Source organism: Xiphias gladius, chromosome 7 (genome assembly GCF_016859285.1).
Source record: "Xiphias gladius isolate SHS-SW01 ecotype Sanya breed wild chromosome 7, ASM1685928v1, whole genome shotgun sequence".
NCBI lineage: Eukaryota > Metazoa > Chordata > Actinopteri > Istiophoriformes > Xiphiidae > Xiphias > Xiphias gladius.
The window spans coordinates 6,801,647-6,828,361 of record NC_053406.1 but is presented as its reverse complement, the minus strand read 5'-3'; the positions used below and the strand labels follow the sequence as shown (position 1 = coordinate 6,828,361).

Below are 26,715 nucleotides of genomic sequence, written 5' to 3'. Positions count from 1 at the left end.
ACTGCCTCTACTAAATACTGACTCAATCTTTCATCTTGTGTGTTTTATTTCTAAATAAATTAGATTAATTTGTAATTTTGATATTTGATAGTATTTTAGGGTTGAATCATTTAGGTTTGATGCCAAAAAACCACTGGGTTTCAGTGTTGTAAAATCAAAACATGAAACAGTCCAAGAGGATTAATACTGTTGGTAGGCACATAAAGAAATTTGCATAGGAGTCAACATAAACAGATCAAATGGAGGGATGAAATGAAAGCCATGTAATAAATGTTGAGTAAACCATAAAAGCAAGGTGAAAAACACTTACTAATTGATTATTAAAGAAACTATAAAAACATTTTTTACAGAGTAATTTATAAGGTGATGTGGTACCAAAAGGAACCGGCCTGACAAGTTTTGGGTGCAATCCAACTTATTTGGGATTGAACAGGTGATACATCTTGGGGCCACACACAGGCCTTAAAGCAAGGGAAAATTCTTGAATTTGTGATTGTATATGTAGCTGTTAAATGTCTTTGTAGTTATCTAAGTTATTATTTTATAAAAAGTGAAGATAAGAACTGTTTGTATGTGTACCTGTGCTAGACCCCAGCCTGCTCCATGCTGTACTGTAGGTCAGGCGGCTTGTAGCTGAGAAGCATATCACTGGTGCAGGAGGAGGGGTAGCAGGCTGCCGCATGGAGCTCCCCTTCGACGTCACACGCTGCATGAGAAACACACATCCTTTAGTGACACTGACAAAGAAACTCCACACGTGTTTCATGCAAATACATGTCTCCTGCTGACCTGACTCTTCCCGCTGGTGCAGCTGCTGGCTTCCTGTCAGTGACGTCTGGCTGAGGATGTCTGACATGCGAGCGGAGCTTAATGCCTTCCCAGCCAACAGGCTCATTCCAGACATGGGCTCTGCCTGGTCCTGAGCAGAGAGTGAATAACAGTTTTAGAATAGAAAAAACATCCTGATACTTAATGAACAGCTGCTAGCAACCGTGATGACTCAGAACTTCGTTTGGATGTTTGGGTATGCTTACAGTGTATTGATGCCTCCAAAAACCATCTAAATGAATGTGCTTTGGTTTCATTCAGTCATGCAAACATCTGCTTTCTTCCTTCAGCTATCATCCTAAATGAGCTCTCTCCAGCACTGCACTGGTATTGGAAAATGAGCTGATAGTCTCTAATATACACCCAACAAATATCAACATGCCAACACTTCTGCATGCTATTGCACTTAAATTGGATTGAAAAGCCCAGTCTGAATAGCCATTTTACATGCTGTAGGCTTACTACAGTTTATAGTAACAGAATGTGGTCAATCTGTTCTAAGTATATTATCAGAAGACTTTCACTCACATAGGCATCATCACAGGTCTGGATGGTGTGGTGGCGCTGTAGCTGTCCCCGAGACCGATAGGTGTCACCCTGGGGACCTCGTGAATAGCCCACACCATTATGATCAGGCACCTCCATGGCCTGCCCCGGGGGCCTGCACTCCACATGCTCAGATTCTGGCAGAAAACATTAGGCACACATTGTGTGTTCAATTTTCAAGACAAGTACAAAATGAACTGCTCTGTTTCTTATTTTAATGCCCGAGTTCTTTTAATGCAAGCGGGCAACACAAAGGTTAAGGTAAACAAAAGTATTTCAGTCAGTCAGGACAGACACTGGACTCTAAATCTATGTAGTGAGTAATATAACAGCCGTGTCAACAGGTCTTACCTCTAGCTGCTGGAGCACTCCTTATGTAGCCACCATGTCTGTGTGTAGGGGAGCTGTAGGGTGGGGTGCCTCCTCGGGGTGGCCCCAGGAGCTCATGAGCTTCTCCTGCCTTGGCCAGAAGGCCTTCGTGTGGATGGTGGTAACCAGCCGGTACCTCATCCTCCTCCATGCTCTCTGAGTGAGGTAAGCTGGGGCAAGGTGCCTGGGCCGGGTGCTGCTGAGGCTGGACCTCCGGGGGTCGAATCTGGAGGAGGTGGAGGTAGTGCTGGCCTCCGGAAGCACCTTGCGGTGCCGGTGGCTCCAAGCTCTCACCCTGGCTCAGCTGGTGGAGAAGCAGCATCTCTCCATACTCTTGGGGTGGACCGCTGGGTGGTGTGGGGGGTGCTGGGCACGGCCGGGGGCTCTGCCTCTTCAGCAGGGCAGCCAGGTCTTGGGGGGGCAGCCTGGGATCGGCATGGCCTGTTAAAGAGTGGCGGGGGGACAGGAGGCCCTGCAGGGTGGGAGTGACATGCTGTTGTGGGGGGCGGTAGTCCAAAGGAGTTGGGGAGAGCAGGGCCTGCTGTAGTGTAGAGGGGGTGCCATAGCTGCCAGTCCCCACTGTCCCACTCTGGTAACCTTCAAGGCTGGGGACTTTGAGGGAGGTTCCTTGCAGAAAGGGGCTGAAAGAGCCAACCACCCCGGAGGGGCCCCGGGAGCCGGCGTCGCCAGAGAAGAGGTGGGGATTGAACTGGGCCTGCTCATATCCCGATGTGAAGCGGCCAAGGCTGCGACTGGATAGGAAGAGGGAATGCAGAGGATAATTAGCTATCTGTTGTTTAACAGCAACATGCTCTCAATACTCTTTAGGATGTGAGTACACAGACAGCCTAGCAAACACTTCAGGTTGGGTCCAGGTTTAAGTATTCACTAAGAGGTGTAAAGACATTTCCTAAGGATACATTTCGATTAGTGTGTATCTGAAGATTGTTACATATTCTCTCAGTGCAGGCAGTCCTGGTTACAGGGGACTGTTTATGGGATGATAATATCAGGGGTCACGGGATGACTTTTCTCCTACTCCAACTGATGGGACCTCTACATATACTATTCTTCCAAAACACTTACATCCAACCACTCACCCAGCTACTCTGAGGCGGAGAATTTGTTGAGGATGTCATCTCGGGCAAAGTCGATGTAGGATTTGTGTTACTTTTCAATACTGGTAACAAATAATGTCCTCATTGTCTGCCCCCACATACATAAAAGCTCTGGCCTGAGCAACAGTATTACTGTCTGAAGTTTCAAAATACAATTTAAAAAAAATAAATAAATAAAATATCGGAGGACATGGCAGAAATGTAAAACCCCCAAAAAAACAATGAGACACATACAATGATAGACATGAAAATACAACAAATAGCATGCAGAGGTCTGTTTAGGGTGGTGAGGTCATGGAAATTAATAAAACAAAAATAAAACAAAGAAGACAACACAGAAAAAGTCCAATGGTATTGTTGGGAAGGTTTGGCAGCCATCAGGGGACGTGGTGACGGGATGGGTGGGGTCACCTGTGCATCTCGGCGTTGTCTGCGCTCAGCTGCTTCCCAAGGACTCTGTGTCCCCCTGGCGTGGACAAAAAGCTGCCCTGTCTCTGTGCCCCACCTCCAAGCTCCACTTCCTGCACCTGAATGGTCACCTGTAAAAACAGTCAATGTTGATATTCATTATTGATGAGAGTATCACCTGAGCAGAGACTCAAATGACAACAAAAAATTTAATTAGCTCTTTGTAGTCACCTGCTGTTGTTGAGGTACACCCTGTGCCAATGGGACGGTGGGGCGGGAAGATGGTGCTTGTTGATTGGTCGGTAGAGCGACTCGAGGCAGACCTGTTGGAGGCGGGCTGCCACTTTGGCCCTGGTAGAGCGCTGGACCACCGTGCTGGTACTGCACTGGTGACGGACCTCCTAGGAGAGGAGAGGAGAGGAGTCATGAGTCAAGTTAATTTTATGGCCAAAGTAACTGCAATCTGATATCATACAAGTTTTCTTTGCACTACCAAAATCCTTCTGGCAATGAGAGTGAGTTTTCATTGAGGGAAGGGACAAATTACGTTTTTCCCAAAGAGAAAATTTAACCAGAGAAAATTCAACATCTTCAAAGTTCAAAGCATAGTCACGAACCCTTGCTTATGTTTGTCTCCTATCTATTTAAGCTTGCTTAGAGATGTGCCAACTAAATTTCCATTACTACTTTTCAACTCATTGTCGGGCTTGGTCTGGACTGGCATCATAACTAAGTATCATAACTGGTACCACTACAATAAGTATATGACATCAGTTTTCTCCACAAAGTACTTGAAGTTATTGTGTCCTTGATGACCAACAAGTTTACTTACCTGCTGCCCCTGTTTGCACTTAAAAAAGCATTTTCATTGATTCTGCATAAACTACGCCTTCTAGTACATTATTCATAACAGAATGTCAAAAATGAACTATGTCAGATGTTCGTGTTTGTATACAAAGTCAGTGAGTAATCAAGAGTAAAACACTTTGAAAACAGTGAACACTACTACCAGCTATTCTGAATCCTGGAGTCTATTTAAAAAATAAAAAAAAAATGAATAAAAATGTAATAAGTAGTAATTAACCATGAAAAACAAAACAAATGTATGGCTAAAGAATTAGAGGATAGTTAAATGCATTGGTATTACTAACCATGCCCTTGCATTATGCCTGCAGTGCCAGGCGGAGGGCTCTGATTGGGCTGTCTGAAGAGGTGGTTGCTGGGATGTGTTGGCGGAGGACTGGAGGGCTGGATACGCAACCTGCGGGAGGACAGGACAGAGTAGGAGAGGAGAAGAGAGAGATACGACAATGATGTAACACTTCAGTCGATAGCACTGCACCACAGCATCAAGTTCATTGCTCACCGTTCAATAGCTGATGAGTAATATGTGTGTGTGTATAAATGTCTTTCTATGATTGTGTGGACAAATTCTGGTTTGAAACCATGATTGTGAGGACATTTTGGTTGGTCCTCACAACTTCAAAGGGCTGACTGAGGGTTAAGACTTGGTTTAGGGTTCAGGTTAGAATTAAGTTTAGGGTTAGGGTTGGGGTTGGTGTTAGGCATTTAGTTGTGATGGGTAAGGGGTAAGGAGCTACAGCAGGGGGTCGGCAACCTTTAACACCTGAAGAACCAGAAGGAAAAAAAAGAGCTATCTGTCTGGAGCCGCAAAAAATGTTCAAGCTCTTTAAATGCAGGTACCACAGCCTATTAGTCTGAATCAGCCTATCAGCATTACTAATAGGTCTAAAGGAGCATTCATTCATATGTTTTACCACAAGGTGGCTATGGTAGCCTATTTATGATTATGTGGTAGTGTAAATTTGCATTTCCATTACAATAATGTAATGTTTTGGTTCAGTTATGAAATTATAGAACTACTATAATAAAGAAAACATTTGACACTTGTTATTTTTATTGGAGCATGCTTTTTCCAACAAAACAAGGCCGACATAGCAAACATAGCAAAACAATAATATCAGCTCAAGGTTATTCAGTTCACTGAGAAAAATCACAACTTTCTAAGAGAGATCATTTGTTGCAAAATAATAACAGTTTACCATCACCACTTTAATGGGATTTTCTGTTTCTGAACATCACTGCTGATCTTCTCGATATCAGGGCTGTAAGATGTAACTTATCTTCACTGCAGGCTCCCATCTGTGAGTTGGGAGCCATATTTGGTCTTTATGTAGTTCATGCTTGAAAAGACTTGCTCGCACAAGTACACTGATCCAAAGATAGACAGGACTCCAATTGCGTACTTCTTCATGTTGATGTAATTGTCGGGAATAGCGTTCCATGTTTCAAACACAAGTTTGTCGGGTTTTGGGAGTTTTTCAATGTCACTCCATTTGTGGTTTTGAGTGAGAACAGCCTTCTGACGGACGACATCTTCAAGCTCAGCTGTCAGCCTTCTGAACTTAGATACCCATATGTCTTTGTTGGCTATGTCAGCCAGTTCCATTTCAGGGTCAGGTAGACTTATTCCTGTGAACGTGGACATGTTTAAAAGGGATGGGTCAATATCCAGGGGTATGACAGGGAAGGATAGTGTAGTTTTCTCCTTTCGGAACACGCGGAATCTTTCCCCAAATGCAGATTGCATTTCGATAATCGCACGTTGTAAATAATCACTGTTGATGTGATTGTGTCTTTCCCTGAACTCTCTCAGAGAGGGGAAGTGAGAAAGCATGCACATGTCTCGCCAGCACCGACAACTTGCACTCAAATGCTAAAACATAATTAATTGATTAAGCTCAAAGTGCTTCTGAGTGCAAAATGCAGTGAAAAGTAAGATTTCGATCCAACGATTTCTGTGTTAAAGTCGAAAGCCCCTTCTGTGTCCCTCTCATACCAGGTGCCCCATCTGTAGCCACTGTTGCTGGTATTCATTTCTTTGGCTTTCAAACAGTTCACAAAAGCCTCACAAACGTCCCCCCACCGTGTTTGGCATTTCATCGGTATTACCTCCACGATTTCTTCCTGTGGCCCATCAGAGTTCACATATCTGCCTAGCAGCGCTGTCTGCTCAGTATCATTCGCATAGCATTACTCATCGCAGGCAATAGAGTATGCTGGAGCTGAGTTTATGTCCTTGATTTGCTGACTGGTGATATTTGTTACCATTTTATGGCCCTGTCTTTGATGGTCTTTGCGGCGACGGGCATATCTTTAATTTTCTGAACTACCTCAGTTTTGTTTTTGAAGTCTGACAAAAGCTGTTCTGACATTTTAATAAATGATTTTTTCATTTATTCACCATTATTGAACGGCTTTCTACGCCTTACTATTTTGTAAGCTTCCATGAAACTAGCAGCCATAGTGGAGTTTGGAGTTCTGATCCATTTCTTAAAAACTACCTTTGCTCTGCTCTGCTCCTGCAGTAGTTACAAAAATCATTCTCAGCTGGATATTTTTCTCCAGATGCAGAGTGCTTTTTCTAGAAAAAGTTTTTCAACATTACGTTGTTTGTTGTTCGATAACTTCTCTGTGTGTGTGTGTGTTTTTTTTTGTTTTTTTTTTTACCTCTGGAGCTGGTGGGTTAGGTGACTAGGCTGGCTCTCTCCATGGCCTAAAGACAGACCCTGCAGGTAAAGAAAAATTAAATTTGACCTTCAAGCTTTAATACAACATGATTTGTTAATGTGGTTATGATTATAGGCTGACTGCATCAGATGATACAAGTGCAAATATTAAGTATGTGTGTCCAAAAGAAGGGACTCAAGCTGAGGAGACAACTGAGGCCACAATGCAGGATATCCAAGCCTCAGGTGCAACAAATCAATAGCATTTCCTTTGATGTTTATATCTGTGCCATATAGACTCCAACATAGTTCAATATAATACAAGCATAAAGTAAGAGTAATGTATGAGTTGCAATGCATGTATGATGACAATGCTTTCAAAAGGTCAAGTAACACAGCTTAACCTATTGTGCATGAAAGGTTGTAAACTGTTGCATACATCATGGTGTTATGTGTGGCAAGTGTAGTTTTGGCTTGTCATAATATCTTTATGACACCTCTTTGTCAGCTTCAAATACCTGGATTTGCTGGTGGAGGATTTGTTGCTCTTGCTGGTAGAGGACATGCTGCTGCTGGGTGTGCTCAAGGAGTCGGTCATCCTGCTGGGCAGCATACATTTTCTGGAGCTGCTCACACTCCTATTGGAAACAGACATGGACCACTGTAATCCCCATCTTGCTAGCAATTCCTGCAGCAGCAAATCTCAGGACTAACCATTCTGCTTTGTGTAATTAGTTAATGAGGTTTAGTGTTCAGAGGCAACACTTTCATCTACTTTAAATCTCCTAGTGGAACCAAAGTTTAAACCCATGTGTCATCACCTGGCTGACTGGAAACCTAAAGCTCCTCGAATAGCATGAACAACACAGGTGCACTCATACAACTAAGCTAAAGCTTTGGCTAATGATACTAATCACATTTAGTTAATACAATTACAATTGCTATAAGCACTTCTTTTAACAGAACTCAAGTCTGAACCGGTTTCCTGCTACTTACGAATGAGATGTCGAAACCTACTGTCTATAAACACTTTGAGAGATCCAAAATTATGAAAACAACAGGCTTGCCAGCTTGTATGACCGGCTACAACATGTGTAATATACTCTGAGGTCGTATAATCTTCCCGGCACTTGTTTACTCCAAATTTCTTCCCAGCTGTAAACTCTGTTTACTCTCTTTTCAGGGGTCCGTACCTGGGTGTTGGTCATGTGTGTTAACCTCTCCTCTAGCCTAATTAACCTCTTCTTAACACTTGACAGTAAAGTTGATCCCAGCATGTCTGTACATGCCTAAAATGAAGCACCCACTGTGAACATGATGATTATCTCTCTCCCTACCTATGCCTCCTACTGGGTGAAGTAATCTTATTGCAGTGTCACCGCAAATGATGTGATGTCTCAGGAAGCAACTTGAGGTTTTCTCAGGCGCAAGACTCGATTTGACCTCACCTTAATATATTCTGTTCGCTGTGCGTCAAGATTACAGTAAGTCTAAATTGTGTCAGCGTCTTAATAACAATGCTCAGACTGTCAAATAAAGGGAAATTGCAAAAAATAATCTTTAACAACGGAAAAACAGTACTGTCAATACTACCCAAAGCTAGGTCACTGCTCTGCCAAATCTGCTGTCTGTGTATCTTTTAAAAAAAAAAAAATTTCTACTTTAGGTCCATCACTGTACCAGCAAAATGAGTTCAGAATATCTCTTGAAACAGTACTGCTAGCTTCTCTCCTGTGATGCTGTGACCCTATTTCATCTCTCATTTTGTTAACCCCAGTTCTGGTCTTAATGTATCATTACAGTGCTGTTCACAGGATAAGACCTTATCCTTGACCTAGGACACCAGAAACTCCTGATGGCCTGATCTCCACTCCAGGGGCAAACATAGTTAGTCAGATAAAAATAAGGCACTCAGCTTCCTCTAAACAACACTGTAATTCTTTTTTAAAATACCGCAAACAGAATTTAGCATTCTAAAAACTTACAATAAAAAAGGAGAAAGGTGACAAAATGGGTTATTTTAAAACCTCAAATGAATCAGAACTGACAAGGATGAGATTTAAACGTAGCAAGCTCACCCATCCTATTCGGGGTTTTCATCATTAGCTTTTTATTGTAGCTTGTCTGCTTCTGCTCTACACTGAAATGGTAACAGAGACCATAGGAGAGAACATGATGAGGCAGAATGCAACAGGCTGTTAGACTATGTGCTGCATCACAGAGTTTAACTCATCTCATCTAAAGCACCGACTTGCAGTGCCAGGGATCTTGGTTTGTATTCCCCCCAGAGTCAGAATTGCATCAGAACAGCTGCAATCTATCACCATTTCTGCACTGTCTAGAAGTAGTACTTCTATGAGCAGTCGAAAAGGCAGAGGGGTTAGACCCAAGCAGGGTTCGGACCAGAGGGGAATTTCTGAAATCTCAGCACCTGGTGAAGTAAGTGTTGAGTCATTTGGTACTGATCAATAAGCCTATCAACCCTCCATAGAAATAATGCTTTGTTTTCTCCTACAGCCACTGACAGGAAAAGGAACTCTGTATCTTTTCATAAAGATTGGTGAGCAAGAAAAAAGGCATGTTTATTGATATCCTAATATTAGATTCTCATAAAAAGTTTTTTTGGTATATGCCATTCACCTCCATTCTCAACCTTTCACTTTGAATGTGATCCTACCAAAACTGGCAATTTCACAATATTTCCCTCCCAGATGGTCTCAATTTATTTATCTCTCCAATTAATCTCTCCAAATTAAACAAATACATAGGCATAAAAAATTCTGTACATACCAAATACATGTGACCAAAGTCAGGGATGCGGACCAATTAATTTGTCTTCAGCAAGAATGAAATGTCATTGTTACGCCAGTGTTTTCTGGTGATTAATGAGGATATTTTTAGCTATTTTTTCCTGTATATCACTACCAGCTACTTGTTTATGTTTTCCCCCTTGTATGTCTTGACATTAAGTAGAGCTATGTACCTGCTTGATTTGCTTAATGAGGCTGCTGTTCTCTAGATGAGCCTTGAAGGCCTGGATGGTGGCGGCGCCATCAGAAAACCGTCTGACAGGTGAGAAGCGCTCCATGGGGAGATGAAGGGTGTTACAGTCCTTATAGCTGGATCTGAGGAGGGCACCACAGGGAGCAGACACATACGTGTACACAAAAAAAAAACACACACACACACAAACACACAAACAAAGACGCAACGTGACGTAACACAGACACATGGACACACAAGACACAAACACATGACAGGCATGAGCTCTTCAAACTTACATAAAATATTACAAATTAAAGTATCTGACAGGGAAACGTTTCATGTGTAGGAAAGCGGACCTCAAAATTGACACAACTGAAATGATAAATGAATTCATGTAAAATCTATCTTTAAATGATTTCATCCATGCTCTCAATCATGACAGAATGATGATCAATTGAAGGTAAGTTACATTAGATACATACCATTGTTAATGGAAGTTCATCTAAGGGCAACACCGCCAATATAACATCAAAGAAATGCTTTTTGCTGATTTTTTCTACAGTTAAGCTCTTTCCTCAACTTACCATTGATGACAGACTCCGTGCGGTGCTTACAAGATATGCTAGTTTTCATTGTGTGGTAAGGGCACTACTACAACTACTTCATGCAATGCTTCAAAGAAAACTAAATTACTGGACAAGATAGATAGTTGACAGCGGTTTTTTTCATCAAGAATTACATTTTTCATCAAAAATTGGTCAGCTGATTACACTTTCTCTAAAAAGTACTCCATGAAAAAAAGATATAGATTCTAGCTTTACACATTCATTCTACCTCAAAAGAGCATGCAAATGTACTCTTAGATAACAGGTCCTACCTACCACTGATTCTAAATAAAAAAACTCACACTTGCAGAAAACGTACACCCAGTTTTCGAAACTTGAGTAGGAGGGAGATGATAATGGGGGACAACAGCTAGAATTACAACATGGACAACACAAAAACATAAATATTATGGCCAATATTGGAGAGAATATACACAGATATAATTTAGCTCTTAGGGGTTTCTTATACAAAACGGTCTGCTACATCTTTGGCATGAACCTGTCACATACCTGCACTTTCCCAGTTTGTAGGCAAGAAACAGTTATTTTGACTCATGGTTTACGGATGAGGTGGCGATATGTCTGCCCTGGCCTCACCCTCCACCTCCAACATCGACAAAAATATTCCTTCCACTTTGGAAGGTACACAACCTTCACCTGGTGCGAGTACTTCATCAGCAATGTGTGTGAGGTCAGCTGTGTGTGAGTATTCGTGTGAGAGAGATTTGTGTGAGAGAGAGAGGCTTGATATGCCCCTCATTTAATGCATGGGTCTGCGTGTTTGTGTGTGTGTGTTTGTGCATATACAGCTCGGAGCGGGCGTGTCCCCTCACCGGGTGTGTGTGTCGGGGGCCCAGCCCCCCCTCTGGCGGGGGCCCTGGGGCCGCTGTGACTCTGCCGAGGGCTCGCCATGCGAAGTGCTCGTGAGCGCGTGCGTCGTGTGCCGCTTGGAGCGGTTCGCCAGGTACCTGGGCCGCAGGGAGGGGGGAGGACGGGGGTGAGGGGTGGGAGACAGGAAGCAGCGCTGGTCAGCTCTCTGTCCTCATTGGCTAATGGAGACGGTGGCAGGGGGGAAGGCCCGCCCCTTCCCACCTTTGCCAATGGGTGCCATCATTCATATCATCTTAGCCAATCAGAAAAACAAAGTAGAATTACACCATAGATGATGTTAAAGCTTATGGGTATCCCACAACCTCCCAGCTTCCAATTTAAGGACTGGACTGGTTGCCTTTTATATTCACTGGTTTTGCAAGCTTCAGAGTTAGCAAAGCTGTGTGAGAAAGAGTGAGAAAGTCGGGAGAATAATTTGGCACTTACTGAAATGAGAGAGATAAAGAAGTTCTTGGCCAAAGAGTTTGAGAGATAGGAGGGCTGGATTTGGTGGCAGATTCCGTTTGGAATTGTGGCAGAAGGCACTTGCGCGATGGAGAAAGGAGGAGAGATGGGATAAGCACCACAGCAGAGTGGTCACCTCCCGTGGGAAAAAGCAGAGCAGCCTAAAGGCACTCACTCCCAGCAACCCAGGACACTAGCGAAGTCTACAGAGGCTGCTGTCTGAAGAGGACCATCATGGAAACCCTAACCTGGACTTCCAATCCAAAATCACATCTCCATATACCAAACCTGTGGCCATCTTTACATTGGTTCCACCTATTCTTTCAGAAACCCTGATAAATTTTCTGCTCATTCCATCAAAGTTCTTATTTTGGACAATTTTTCTAAATTGCTGCATTAACATTTCTAAAAACCTCCACTGCATAGTTCTGTTATTTATTGTGTTAATCCACTTTATTTGTTTGTTTATCTTTTGTGGTTTTTTTGTTAACACGTCTGCCCTGCTCTAAAAATTTACAGACTAATGTTTTGGTAAAAAAATCTAAGTATGGTCTACATGTCACTGGCCTAATGTATTTAAGGCATGTAGAAAGTTTGTTTACATAGAAAGTCATGATGCAGATGTGTATTCAGAATTAAAATTGGTAATTTGGTAAATAAGTTTAAATAATGTGAGATCAAGCCTGTTGAAAACATTGAGGCTAGGCTTTTCAAGCTAGCCAAATCCTTAACTCAACATTCATAGAGAACCCATCAATCTATTGTCACAGGCTACGGGCCTTCCAGAGCATCCAGTTTAGACAGCACCTCTGTACAGTATATCCCATCACACAAAACCGTCACCGTGGGTTACCTCTGTACCGCCTCTTGGTCTGGCTCTCCGTCCGAACCCTCCTCATCCACTGGAGCTACTGCAGGGATAGGGTGCTGAGAGAGGCAAAGGGATATCTGGTCAGCACTTCATGGTTTACATGGTGGTAAAATAGACAAATTGCACACATACATAAATCCAGATCCTCTGGAGTAACATCTATACTAACTGGGCTGGTGACAAGTGGTGAGGGCCCCCGGGGCCTCTTGAGGAGCTGAGCGTGTAGTTGAATGTTAGCTCCGCCGTCAGAAGCTCTTCGACCCAGAGGCCCCATACCGTTGAGAAGCTGCAGAGTGGGTGGCTGCAGCAACGACTGCTCCTGGAGGATCAGCGGACACAAGAAGTCAGATTGGAGAGGAAAATCAATAAAACTGATACGTAGACCCTACTAGTGCAAACACTGCAGGATTCTAATGCCAACTGAAAGATCCCACTCCTAATCTAAACCAACTCACTGTACCTTGTACTCCAGCTGCTGTGTGGGTTGCAGGCTCTGTGTGGGCATGAGAGTGTGCATTTGGCCCATAGTGGGGGCCAGTGGGGGAAAAGGGGGCTGGGGCACTGCACCGCGTGGGAAACCCGGTGGCAGTTTCTGGAGGTCCTCCTGCATCTCTGTCCTGTGGTGGGAGGAGAGAGAATGGTAGGAAGGAGTCAATGGTTTTGGTTGTGGCCTGAACTGACCTCATGCACTAGTTAATGCCTTCAGATAGATTATTTAAATGCATCTTAAATAACCCACATTCCACTATCCTTGTATCAAGATACCACCATTACAGACCTCCTTGTTGTGACTGATAATTTAATACTACTACATTTGCTTATTTACAACCTGACACCACGGCCTGAATAAGTAGCAGTATTCAACAGTTGGCAGAAACACAATATCTAGCATATTTTGGCAATTGTAATGCAGTCTTTTACCCAAATGTATCTGATAATGTGAATGACTACACTGCAAGTGTGATCCTAACCCAAGAAGTGAGAAAAATTGGAACTGCTGAAAGATACAGACTACACTGTAACAAAACTGTGCCTTTGAAGAGCCCAAAACTTAACATTAACTACATACACTCACCAAGCCCTTTATTAGGAACACCATACTGATACTGGGTCCCAAAACAGCCGATCCCAAAACAGCCTCAGTTCTTGCATCACATAATTTCTGCAGCTGTATCAGCTGCACATTCATGCTGCCAGTCTCCCGTTCTACCACACCCCGAAGGTGTTCTACTGGATTCAGATCTAACTGGGGAGGCCACTGAAGTTCAATGATTCACTGTCATGAGTTCAGTTTGAGACAACTTTTTCTTTGTGAGGTTATCATGCTGGAAATAGCCTTTAGAAGATGGCAAATTGTGGCCTTAAAGGGATGCAAATGGTCAGGATCAATATTCAGATAGGCTGTGACATTAAGGGTCCCAAAGTGTGCCAGGAAAACATTCCCCACACCATTACACCACCAACACCAGCCTGGACTGTTTCCACAAGGTAGGTTGGGTCCATGGATTCATGCTGTTGACGATACTATCTGCGTACCTCAGCAGAAATCCAGATTCATCAGACCAAGGAACATTTTTCCAGTCTTCACTTGTCCAGTTTTGGAGAGCCTGCGCCCTCTGCAGCCTCAGATTTCTGTTCTTGGCTGACAGGATTGGAGCCCAACATGGTCTTCTGCTGTTGTATCCCATTCACCTCAAGGCTGGACATGTTGTTCATTCTGAGATGCTTTTGTACTCACAAGGAGTGATTATCTGAGTTACCGTAGCCTTTCTGTCAGCTCCAACGACTCTGGCCATTCTCGTCTGACCTCTCCTGTCAACAAGGTGTTTCCATCTGCTGCTCACTGGATGTTTTTTGTTTTTCACAACAAAAAACACTAGAGGCTGTTATGCGTGAAAATCCCAGGAGATCAGCAGTATCAGAAACACTCAAACCAGCCCATCTGGCACCAACAATTATGTCACGGTCAATGTCACTGAAATCACATTTTTCCTGATTCTGATGTTTGATGTGAACGTTATTTGAAGCTCCTGACCTTTATCGCTAAGATTTTATGCATTGGACTGCTGCCACATGATTGGCTGATTGGATTGTTGCATGAATACGCAGCTGTAGAGGTGTTCCTACTAGACTGCTTGGTGAGTGTATATTGTTTGCATCCTGGCATGGTCTTATTATAGTATTATAAACAAGATCTCACATTTCAATGTACTGGTTCATTAACAAAACATACCCGTGTGAATAAACCGTAATGCAAGGAAATGATGGGTGATGACATGAAAATTTTAGATTCATGGTAAACAAAACAAAAACAAAAAAAAAGTACTAAAGGTCACTTTTTCGTACACACAAGACAGAGACCTGACTGTCACCTGATTTTACAGACCGGTCAGCTGCTACTTGTAATACTGTAGCAACAGAAACATTATTCATAATAGAATGGAGAGTTGTGTGTTGATGTGTTACCTTTGGTCTGGAACCCCCACAGTGTGCCGCCTCATTGAAAGGTAGCGAGCCATGGCTTCAGGAGATGGCTCCTCTCCTTCATCACTGTCCAGTGCCATGCTGCCATCCGGCTAAACAACAAATACACACACATATATGGTCATTATGGTGTGTGTTGCAGGCAATTTATCTAAAGAGAGCATACATCTTGAAATGTATTCCATTTATACTATTCACGCTTCAAAGTCCAGGTCTTCCATTAAAATTTCTGCTGCAATGCAGTGATCTGACACATTTTGGTGTTTCACAGCATTTGAGTCAGCTTTGAGGCTCTGTGTGTGTACATGTATGTGTGATTGTGTTTCTGATCATAGTCTATGAGATGAATCCTGGGTTACACTATCAGTAGTAAACTGTACTAGTAAATGTTAATAATGGACAGATAGCCAGTGACTACAAACATGCAAATCATCAAATATAGGAAGACCAGATGGTGTTGTGTTGACTGACTTACGCTGCAAAGAAGTGTTGCCGCAATGTTTTACTAGTCAAAGTCTTTAAGTTAGAAACAGTTAAAGTTGAAGCGATGGTTGGTATTTCAACTCGATAACTCACCTCAACAATCTGGTTCTCTGGGTTGATGAGCTGGACATGGGGAACTGTCATGCTAACGGGATTACCCTGCGGATCCGTTTGCTGGGCATGCACAAAAGCACACAGAGACAGAGAGAGAGAGACACACACACATATATGGTCATTATGGTGTGTGTTGCAGGCAATTTATCTAAAGAGAGCATACATCTTGAAATGTATTCCATTTATACTATTCACGCTTCAAAGTCCAGGTCTTCCATTAAAATTTCTGCTGCAATGCAGTGATCTGACACATTTTGGTGTTTCACAGCATTTGAGTCAGCTTTGAGGCTCTGTGTGTGTACATGTATGTGTGATTGTGTTTCTGATCATAGTCTATGAGATGAATCCTGGGTTACACTATCAGTAGTAAACTGTACTAGTAAATGTTAATAATGGACAGATAGCCAGTGACTACAAACATGCAAATCATCAAATATAGGAAGACCAGATGGTGTTGTGTTGACTGACTTACGCTGCAAAGAAGTGTTGCCGCAATGTTTTACTAGTCAAAGTCTAAGTTAGAAACAGTTAAAGTTGAAGCGATGGTTGGTATTTCAACTCGATAACTCACCTCAACAATCTGGTTCTCTGGGTTGATGAGCTGGACATGGGGAACTGTCATGCTAACGGGATTACCCTGCGGATCCGTTTGCTGGGCATGCACAAAAGCACACAGAGACAGAGAGAGAGACACACACACATGCACAAAGGTCATGTGAGGATAGCACTAATTTTCTAACAATCTTCTTAGTGCAGTGGGATTGGCAGATGTGTGTTAAAGCCAATCAACTCCATTCACCGGATAGACATGATGACTAATGTAGGTTAGACTGATGAAACAGTCATGTGAAACACTCCACTCTTCAGTGGAGACCATCAAAGAAAAAGCCCAATGTTTCTTGAATACAAAAAGAGTGAAGAAATCAGTCTAAAGGTAGCTTCAACCAATCCACTTTTCTTCAAGCTCTCACAATCAACCTTTATGTTTATGCCAATGAAGAAGCTCTTAATATAATGACATTATATCCACAAAAATAAAAATCAATTCACAGTATATACAGATACACGATTCATCAGTAAACTGCAGGGAGTGTTAAAACAATGCTGTGACCCACTGGCTCCAGAAACCATGTTTACAGTTATTAAAACTTGTCACAGAATGCAAGACTCTCCACATTACTCTCAACCTATGTCAGAATGGTAACCGCAACTGTAAAAGTCTCTATCATATGCTGACAATACCAATGGACAATGACTCACCTGTACAGCATTAAGGGGATAGCTAATGGAGCGCGGTGTGGGTTGTGCAACGCGCAGGGTCTTGTGTTTCTTGAGGCGGTCAGCCAACAGACTGTAGATGGCACTGTAGTGATCATATGCATCTGTCTGTAGGGACTAAAGCGGATAAAGAGGATAAAATAAGATGACAAAAAGTAATGCTGAAAATGTAAATACATCAGTAAGTCAGCTGCGTATTTGTATCCAACCTGAAGCGTGCACTCTTTTTTCAGGCCCATCTCAGACATGGCTATCAGCACCTGCTCATTGATGAGCTCGGTCTCTCTCTCCGTCTTCACCTGCTCACACTCTGCTATCAACTGGAAGGGAGAACAAAATGGGGAGAAGAGGTGAGGGGGGGACGGATCAGGAAAAACATTTTGTTAATATAACAGGAGTCATCTTTGCAAACTAGGGCTCTCAAGAGGAACCTATAGTCCAATTCTACTAACATTAGCAAAATGATACACAATGGACAGCATGGGAGGAATACACTTACCCAACATTTGAGTGGAAAATATGACAGGTAAAGAATTATTTTGCTTTTAGGTGAATGGTCATTACATGACTCTACACTGAGTGAAGATATCTACTGTTGAATACTTCTAAAGGGATCTCACCCTATCGAAGTCTGGGTCTGGGTCTCCTTGTCTCATCCACTTGTTCTTACAGATCTGCTCCATGGTCAACCGTCTGCTGGGCTCCAGAACTAACATGTGTCTGATCAAGTACTCACAGTCTGCAGTAACACACAAACATATAGCTGTTTTCTGACAAATGCAACACCACTTGAAACACAACATGGAGAGTATATAGTACACTAAAACTACTGTCTGGCAAACATACAAAGAGACAGTAAAAATTACCAGCAATAGTGTTGATCAGCTTAAATAGTCTGAAAAACAGCCATTTTTTCCCCACATTGTTTTCTTCATTATGGTAGTTCTGTAATATGTTCAAGAGGTCCACTTGTGCGGATCAATAAAGAAAACATACTGTACCGAATATGTATTTCTTATGACATTTTAAAAGGTCACTTAAAGTGCTACTCCCAAGGCTAGTGATAGGCTCGAATGCTAGCTTTAAAAAAAAAAAAAAAAAAAAAACTGTAGTAGAGAACATTACAGAGTAAGAGTTGTTGACTGTGAAGAGTTGTTTCTGGTTACAACTGAGTCTAATCATGATGTTATTTAATTGCATAAATAAATAAATATCTCCACATCCACAAAAAATGTTTTAAACCAATCCTACAGCATAACCCACTTCTCCACTATCTATCTACTTGCTCAGCACGTTGCATTTTTTTTTTTTTTTTTTGTTGTTGCTTTTTTTCCATTTTTGCAGAAGTGGTTTCAAGGAATGTTTTCATACCTTTTTCAATATGAAATTTTGTGATGGTTGGAATTAAATGTAACATAAATTCAAGCTGAACAAAGCCACTGTCAACAGCCACTTTTAAAGCCTAGAGCGATGAGTGATTAATATTTAAATAGATTTTTGGTGGAGTATAACTTGCTTGCTCAGTTGGCCTTTAGATGCAAACAAAGCTTATTTCACTAGTTACAGTTTGAGCTGGAGAAGGTGGTGAGATAATGGAAAGAGGGAGTCAGAGTTGACAGAAGTCTTACCTGTGGACATGAAGAAAGGGATGCGGAACTTGCCACTGAGGACACGTGCCCGCAAATTTTGTAGAGTGCTGCCATCGAAAGGCAGGGCACCGCACACCAACACATATAACACCACACCTAAGCTCTACAGAAAAGACATCAGGATACAAGCTATGAGTACATGCTTTTTAGACAGGCTTCAAAAAATAATTATATATAATTTATTATTATTTTATCAATTCATCCAGAGTTGGGTACGTTATTTCCGGACAAAAACCTATCAGGGCCTCTTGCTCATTCAGGATTCTTCTTTCTTTCTGGAAATTTCAAGCCAGTCAGCTACACTTTGTGTTGCGGCCAAACAGGGCCTATTGCTTACCTAGAAGTCCACTCACCCATATATCTACTTTCGGTCCATCGTACTCCTTGCCCTCAAAGAGTTCTGGTGCAGCATAGGGAGGGCTGCCACACCATGTCTTCAACAGCTGTCCTCGAGAAAAGAGATTACTGAAGCCAAAATCTGACAGGGGGAGAGGAGAACTTTATTCAATCTTATCTCTTTCCTCAACAGAGTAAATGAGTAAATTCAATCAAACAAGGAAAATGCTCCAAAAGCACATGCTGACACTTTCCTATGTCCACGCACCAAGACAGCCCAAAACCACTAAATTAAGTTACCCACCCATACATTCTTAAGCGCACACACACCTGCGATTTTGATGTTGAGGTTGTGGTCCAGGAGCAGATTTTCTGCCTTCAAGTCTCGGTGGACGATGTTGCGGCAGTGGCAGAAATGGACTGCTGCCACAATCTGCTTGAATTTCTTTCTTGCGTCCTTTTCTGCCATACGCCCATGAGCCACCAGGTGGTCTACACACACACACACACACACACACACACACACACACACACACACACAGTACAGTTCAGAGATTTATGGTACTCAAGCACGGAGTATCTGCTGTGTTCAGTACACTGGCTCTTGTCCTACATGTTTCGATAAATTGAAACCCTGCTTTTCCCAAGAGACTAACTAAGTGAATATACTGTAAGTAAATTCTACAATTTTGTTTGCATTTGGCTTATTAATTTACTACATTAGTCACGATGGAGAAATTGGACATAACAGACTGTACCTGACTTAGGGCTTCAGAGAGGGACATTTGAACTCAACAAATTGCATAAAACAACATAAGAGAATGAAAATAATTCCAAAATAAGAAACCGATCAGTGTTTAGTAAAACATGAATTTGTGTATTGCAATACAAGAATGAATATGCAGTGCAAAGAAACCAATCCTGAGGGACAAAAATAAAATAAAGGTCTAATTAGATTTAGACTATTTATTTAGCAACTTTTCAAGCCATTTTAAAGATAACTGGCTTTAAAATTTCTGAAGAAAGTTTTCATTGAATTTGCATATTTTGACACCAATTAAAAATCAACAGGAACCAGAAACACAAACTAAAGAGCAGAAGCAATTACAAAAAGTTAATCCACAACAAGGTAACAGTGGGGAACTCCCTTACCGAATATTTCTCCACCGCTAGCATACTCTGTTACCAGATAGATCATCCTCTCTGTCTCCATCACCTAAAGACATAAACAAACGATAACAACAAGGATCGACAGACCCTTGGACAGACCAACATCTAGTGATGGGCGGTTCACTCGTTACGCAACAGAATGAGTAAGCATTGTTTGGCATACAAATAGGAAGATTTATATAGAACAGAAACTGTCAGTGTAGTGTTCAATATATGTATGTGAGAGGATTTAAATTCAACATTAAGTATTCACATTTTAAAGATAATTTGTGTGATTAAGTGGCAAATTAGACTGGATCATGTTTAAAACATTGGGGGCTGTTTCAGACAAGATGCTGGACAAGTTGGCGTGTGACACGTTTGTTTGGTGTTACAATCCCCATACAGCTGGAAAAGTCTAGGTGAGGAAAACAAACAGGAAACTCCGTCTTTCCTCAACTTCTACCACTGAGTCTCACCAGAGCAAAGTTTGTAGTCAGAGGACTGTGGTTGTACTGGGCAGCCCCCCAGCTGTACACCAGTGAATGTGAAACTTTCCCTGGTTAAAGACTGCAATGGTAATTTCCAAGGTAGAGCCAGCATTTTTGTACAAACAAGTCAAAAAAACAATGGTGGGAAAGATCAGGTCCTGCTAAAGCAACACATATTTTATTTGTTCTTTTTCCCTACTGGGCCACGAATCTCAGGTGATAGATCTGAGCAGAGTATCTTGTCGGGTTTGTGGGTGAGTGTGTACCTGGTAGAGGCGGATGATGTGGGGGTGCTTCAGCAACTTCATGATTTGCACCTCTCTAAAGATCTTTTTCAGGTTCTCATCGTCCAGCTGGGTCTTATCCACTATTTTTATGGCCACCTGGAGACAGAGAGCCAAGAAAGGGATGGAGGAAGAGATAAGGATGAATGATGAGAGAGCGTGAAGTGGTGAAGAGAGAGGGCAAGATTAAGAAGGAAATGGTGAGGGAAGGAGGGGGTATGGAAGATAGAAAGAGAGAGAGAAAAAAAAAAAAAGGATTCATTCAATTCAATTCATTTTAAATCATGCAATGTGTTTACTAGCTCTTGAGCTATGCTAAAAACAGACAATATATTCACGGTAATGGTATTTAGCTGACACTTAAATTACAGGCAACAATTCCGAGGCACGGCCCCAGTGCCTGTGCAATATTGCTGCGATGACACAATAATCATAGAACAGCAGAGTGCAAAGAAAATAACAAGCAAAGGAGGTAAGGGGAAGGTTTAAGTCAGACAGTTTCAATCTAACATGACCTGGCACAGCAAATCCATTAACAAAAACACTATAAATACAACCAGAAAAATAACAGTATCAAGATACTATAACTAGACATTTGATTGTTTGCACCTCTTAAGATGAACAGCCAAACTGTGTGTTGCCAAACACAGTGCTTTCTTTAGATTCCAGCTTGTTTCGGTAACCTGACCTATACCATGACCTTCGACTGCAAGCATGACTCTTGCATAACTGCTGAGCCCTCGACAATGGCGCCAGTAGTGTGGAAGGTGATGTTCAGTGACAGGAGCTTTGCTCTGCCACTTAGAAATGGGTAGATGATTTTAATGACTTAATCAAGCGAAGCTAATGGGACTGCCCCAAAACACAGGTCCAGCCAAAAATAGATGAGTGAGAACAATCTGTGTGTAAAAAAATGAAGCATGTGTTCTGTATCCAAAAAAAAAAAAAAACACACCCCCACACACCCAAGTGCCATCTCTAGCTCCCCTTTTCCTGATAACAGACATCAACAAGATGAGTCCATCTAAAGCCCAACAAGGCTGACTTCCTGTTGCAGACAGGAAGGGGAAGTGAGGGAGAGCAAAGAGAGGCTCCAGGGAGAGTACAGAGCCACATCTAAGAGTGGCATTAATCCAGATCAGTGTGCGTGTTTTCTTTGTGTTTTCCTTCGGGGCATTGCACAGTTGTGGAAAACAGCATATTGGTAGAGTTAGTGTCTCCTTTATATGTAATTATATACAAAGACTGATGTCAGTTGACCAAAGTTGGGTTTTTGTACAGTTTATTTGTTTAGCAAATTAAGCATTTTTTCTGGATGAGTTTTTAATTTTAGGTAATTATGCATCCTGTTTCTTTATAGTTAAAATGTAATAGTTTTTACTCGTTATGGGAATTTTGTTTTAGATGTATTATGTTGTTGATTCTGTCCTATATTGCACTGTGGCCCATGAGGAGCAACATATAATTTTCCTGTATGTTGACATTTATATTTATATGTGTAAAAAGGATAATAAAACCGAACTCGAACGTGGAGTGGGGAGTCAGGAGCTTTTAGATTTTTCTAACCCACCTAACACAAATACACTTGTATTCGTTTGTAGTAGCATACTGCTTCTGAAATCTTAAAAACAGACATAAAACAGCCAATATTGCGGATTTTGATAGAACACAAGGTTGTAACTATGACACTACTCAATGCTTCAAATACTGTGTTGATTTTGCTGCAATGAATCTACAAAATCTAAGTTGTGGATGTTTCACACACATCTTCGATCTGGCAGCACACAAGATTTATACAATCACCACATTTTCAAGGTGGGCAACCAAGATTACGGTCACCAATTCAGTACCTGACCAAATATGAAATATGGTCATAATATCCCCTTCTGTTCCAAAGTTATTTTGTTGAATAAATGCCATGTAGTGAAGATCTTGAAGGATTTTAATAAAAAGGTATTAAGTGTATTTTGTCATAATTAGCATATGTAATCTTGAGTTATGGTGAAAAAAACAGATTTTGTTAAGTCCCAGTGAGCCTGACCTTTGATTTCCAAAATCTAATCAGTTCATCCTTGAGTCCAAGTTAACATTTGGGCCAAATTTGAAGAAATTCCCTCAAGGCGTTGAGATTATATGTTCACCAGAATGGGATGGTTGAACGGATAACCCGAAAACATGTAGTGAGGACTTTGAAGGACTTTAATAAAAAGTTATGTTCATTTTGTCATAATCTGTGTATGAATTGTTGAGTTATTAAGGTATGAAGTTGAAAATGTGTTTTGTCAGGTCAGTGACCTTAACCTTTGACCACCAAAATCTAATGAGTTCATCCTTTAGTCCAAGTGAAATTTTAAGAAAATCCCTCAAAAGCGTTCCTGGGGTTGTTTTTATGTCTCCATGCCAGTGACATTAAAAAAAAAACCCTCTTTATGTATGTACACATCTGTTAGATGTCTATGTGGTACTTTGAGTTCTACAAATCTGTTCTTGGCATTGGCAGTTATCCATTTTTGTTAATGTCATCACTCAACTCTGCATCTTCTGGACGGTAACAACAGGACATCTGGATCACACACACACTCCCACACTCATACTTATTACAACATCTACACATAAACATTATGCTCATTTTGAGGATAGTGAGTCCTTATGAAAACGAGGAAACAAGGCTACTCTGGACACATGCTGCAATTGTATAAAGGCTTGGTTTGTGTGTGGTACTTGGCGAGTGGCAATGCTAGCTACCAAGCTGTACTCTACAAACAACCATGCTTTAGCACCAGCCAAGGTACAGTAAATGTATTGTGACTAAGTGTGTGCACCTTAGCAGGCTCAAGGTGTCCAATCTGCTTTGCACTAGCTTCCATGACTGTGGAATTTTCTGTCAAAAGATCCAGGTTCTTTCTCTCTCTCACTTACTCACTCAATCACTCACTCACACCTGAGAGGCCAGCTGCAATGACATTAAGTGTCACATAGCCCCTCCGATCACAAGACTGTGACCTCAGGACAACACAGCACCATGTCAGAGCAGCTGTTGCGCAGCAAAAGAGTCAGGACCATTTACTGTACATTACACAACATCCATGCACGCACATAGGCACGCACGCACAGACACACACACAGACACACACACAGACACACAGACTAACACAGACACACAACCTCTCGCTTCACAGTACACAAGAAATAATAGCAGTTGATGGCAACAAAACAAGCCTTTAAAATAAAATACCCATTTTAAACAATCGATTATTACACACATCACAACATATCAGGTTATTGCCAGATTTAATGCAAGTTGTACAACAACAATTCACCTACCATACAGAGGCCAGTAAGACTGAGATTACTGGGAGCTTGTTAGGAGCTTATACACAAGCTAATGAAACAGCAACACTTAAATAAGAGGCAAATGTTCCCCTGTATAAACATATGCAGTGCATTCAAAAAGTATTCAGACTCCTTCACATTTTTCATATATTGTTAATTCATTTTTTCCCCATCAAGCTACACTCAATACTCAATAATGACAAATGCCAATTTATTAAAAAAGGAAAACTTGAAAATATCACCCTGACGTAAGTATTAGATTCTTCACTGTGACACTTGATATTTAGCTCAGATGCCTCCCATTTCTCTTGATCATCTTTGACATGTTTTTACACCTTGATTGGAGTCTAACTGTGGTAAATTCAATTAATTGAACATGATTTGGAAAGGCGCACACCGGTTTATATAAGCTGACAATGTATATCAAAGCAAAAACCAAGCCATGAGGTCAACGGAACTGCCTGCAGAGCTCAGGGACAGGATTGTGTCGAGGCACAGATCTGGAGAAGGCTACAAACGAATTTCTGCTAGATTGAACATTCCCAAGAGCAGAGTGGTCTCCACATTTTCTGAGTGGAAGAAGTTTGGACCAACCAGGACTCTTCCATAAGCTAGCTGCCTCACCAAACTGAGCGATAGGGGAAGAAGGGCCTTGGTAAGAGAGGTGACCAAGAACCCTGTGTGGAGATGGGAGAAACTTCCAGGAGGACAACCATCACTGCAGCACTCCACTGATCTGTGCTTCATGGCAGATTGGCCAGATGGAAGCCTCTCCTCAGAGAAACACACATGAAAGCCGCTTGGAGTTTGCAATAAAAGGCACCTAAAGGATTCTCAGACTGTGAGAAACAAGATTCTCGGTTCTGATGAAACTAAGATTGAACTGTTTGAACTCAATTCTAAGTGTCATGCCTGGAGGAAACTAGGCACCACTCATCACCTGCCCAGTGCCATCCTGCGGTGAAGCATGGGGGTGGCACCATTGTGCTTTCCGCAGCAGGGACAGGGAGACTGGTCATGGTTGAGGAAAGCTAAACAGAGCAACGTACAGAGATATCATTAATGAAAACCTGGTCCAGAGCGCTCAGGACCTTAGACTGTGCAAAATGTTCACCCTACAACAGGACAATAACACACAGCCAAGACAACAGAGGAGTGGCTTAAGGAGAACTCTGTGAATGTCCTTGACTTATGTCAATGTGATATTTTGGTTTTTCCTTTTTAATAAATTTTGCAAAAAATGAATTTAAATGATTTTAGCATAAGGCTGCAACATAAAAAAGTGTGAAAAAAGTGAAGGTGTCTGAATACTTTCTGAAAGCACTGTACCTGGACACAACAAAGTATTGACTGGCTGCGGTAAACACTGCTATTTCAACATACTAACACATTAACACCTCAACACATTGTTCGGAGACAGGGAAATTTCACTGCCACTGAATTGAAAGAAAAATTAATATTTTCAGTATAGTATTTTGAAAAAATAAACTCACTTCTTAAATGTGTACCACTATATGTCAGATACAGTAAGGGCATACCCTTGCCATGTCGCTCATCTCTAAGAAACTGTTAAGATAGCAAAGCATAAAGTGGCTTTCTCAAGTTACAACTGCACATAAGCAATTTGCCATACAAGGGCAACACAGTATGGTTTGTGAAAATATTAGTAATTTGTCAATTTGATAAATAAACATGTTTACATCTGCTAAAATAACTGCACTGTTGTACAATCAGCCATTCAAATTCACGTTAGCAAAATCATGCGACTGACTGTGGTTAAACCTGCCATGAAGAAAAGGCAGGTTCCAAAGACAACCTCCACTGATGTAAAAGGTTTTTACAGATATTTAAAGCCCCTCTCAGTATAATTCAATTAAATTCAACAGTAACACATGAGGCAGCCACAAAAATGACCATAAAGCTTTATCAACCCCTGCTGTAAAAAGCTTTAACATAACTAACATTATCACCTTCATGAGGGGTATGATTTTTAGGAGGGCTGTTGTATTAGATTGCATTAGTTGTAACTGTGTACCAAAAAATTAGAAAATCACTGTAAACTTAACAATCAAAACATCCATCCCTGACTCAACTATAATGTGGCTAATCTGAAACAGAGTATAGGATCTATGGGGCAACGTTTACAATGGGAAGCTGGGGCAAGTCCATGTTGCATGCTCATCCGTGTTCACACACAAACGCACACAAAGTGGCGTGGTGATATAATGTATGAGGTTAACCTTCATCACGAGGTGACACAGATTACAACACCCCCAGGAAGTGTAATGCTCAGGATTAACCCATATCAGCATGGGAGAGTATTAAACTCACACGTGTGCGCACACACACATCCCTGTTCAGGTCGAAAACATGTCATCACTGCTATCTTTAAACCTGCTCTTTAGAATAGCTAACAAGAAGCTTCTTGGTATGAAGCTAAAATTGTTGTGCTTGTGTGTGTCTGTGAAAAAGTCACAAAAACATACACACAAGACACGGTTGCAGCAGGTCGGCACCAC

The 26,715-nt window shown here is 41.7% G+C and overlaps 1 protein-coding gene across 1 annotated transcript in view; it reads right to left on the bottom strand.

Moving 5' to 3' along the window:
* Positions 1-26,715, bottom strand: part of sik3 (SIK family kinase 3) — a 38,319-nt gene that overhangs the window by 3,885 nt on the left and 7,719 nt on the right. The window contains exons 2-25 of the mRNA XM_040131831.1: positions 20,846-20,962; positions 20,092-20,155; positions 19,270-19,431; positions 18,957-19,081; positions 18,583-18,706; positions 17,575-17,693; positions 17,164-17,274; positions 16,937-17,071; positions 16,248-16,328; positions 15,062-15,171; positions 13,056-13,212; positions 12,765-12,914; positions 12,578-12,651; positions 11,223-11,357; positions 9,783-9,924; positions 7,318-7,437; positions 6,801-6,859; positions 4,421-4,530; positions 3,501-3,670; positions 3,273-3,400; positions 1,726-2,495; positions 1,357-1,511; positions 790-919; positions 580-706 (exon numbers count right to left, since the gene is read on the bottom strand). Of these exons, the coding sequence (XP_039987765.1) occupies positions 585-706; positions 790-919; positions 1,357-1,511; positions 1,726-2,495; positions 3,273-3,400; positions 3,501-3,670; positions 4,421-4,530; positions 6,801-6,859; positions 7,318-7,437; positions 9,783-9,924; positions 11,223-11,357; positions 12,578-12,651; positions 12,765-12,914; positions 13,056-13,212; positions 15,062-15,171; positions 16,248-16,328; positions 16,937-17,071; positions 17,164-17,274; positions 17,575-17,693; positions 18,583-18,706; positions 18,957-19,081; positions 19,270-19,431; positions 20,092-20,155; positions 20,846-20,962 (3,570 nt within the window). The 3' untranslated portion in view covers positions 580-584. The remainder of the gene's footprint in view (positions 1-579; positions 707-789; positions 920-1,356; positions 1,512-1,725; positions 2,496-3,272; positions 3,401-3,500; positions 3,671-4,420; positions 4,531-6,800; positions 6,860-7,317; positions 7,438-9,782; positions 9,925-11,222; positions 11,358-12,577; positions 12,652-12,764; positions 12,915-13,055; positions 13,213-15,061; positions 15,172-16,247; positions 16,329-16,936; positions 17,072-17,163; positions 17,275-17,574; positions 17,694-18,582; positions 18,707-18,956; positions 19,082-19,269; positions 19,432-20,091; positions 20,156-20,845; positions 20,963-26,715) is intronic.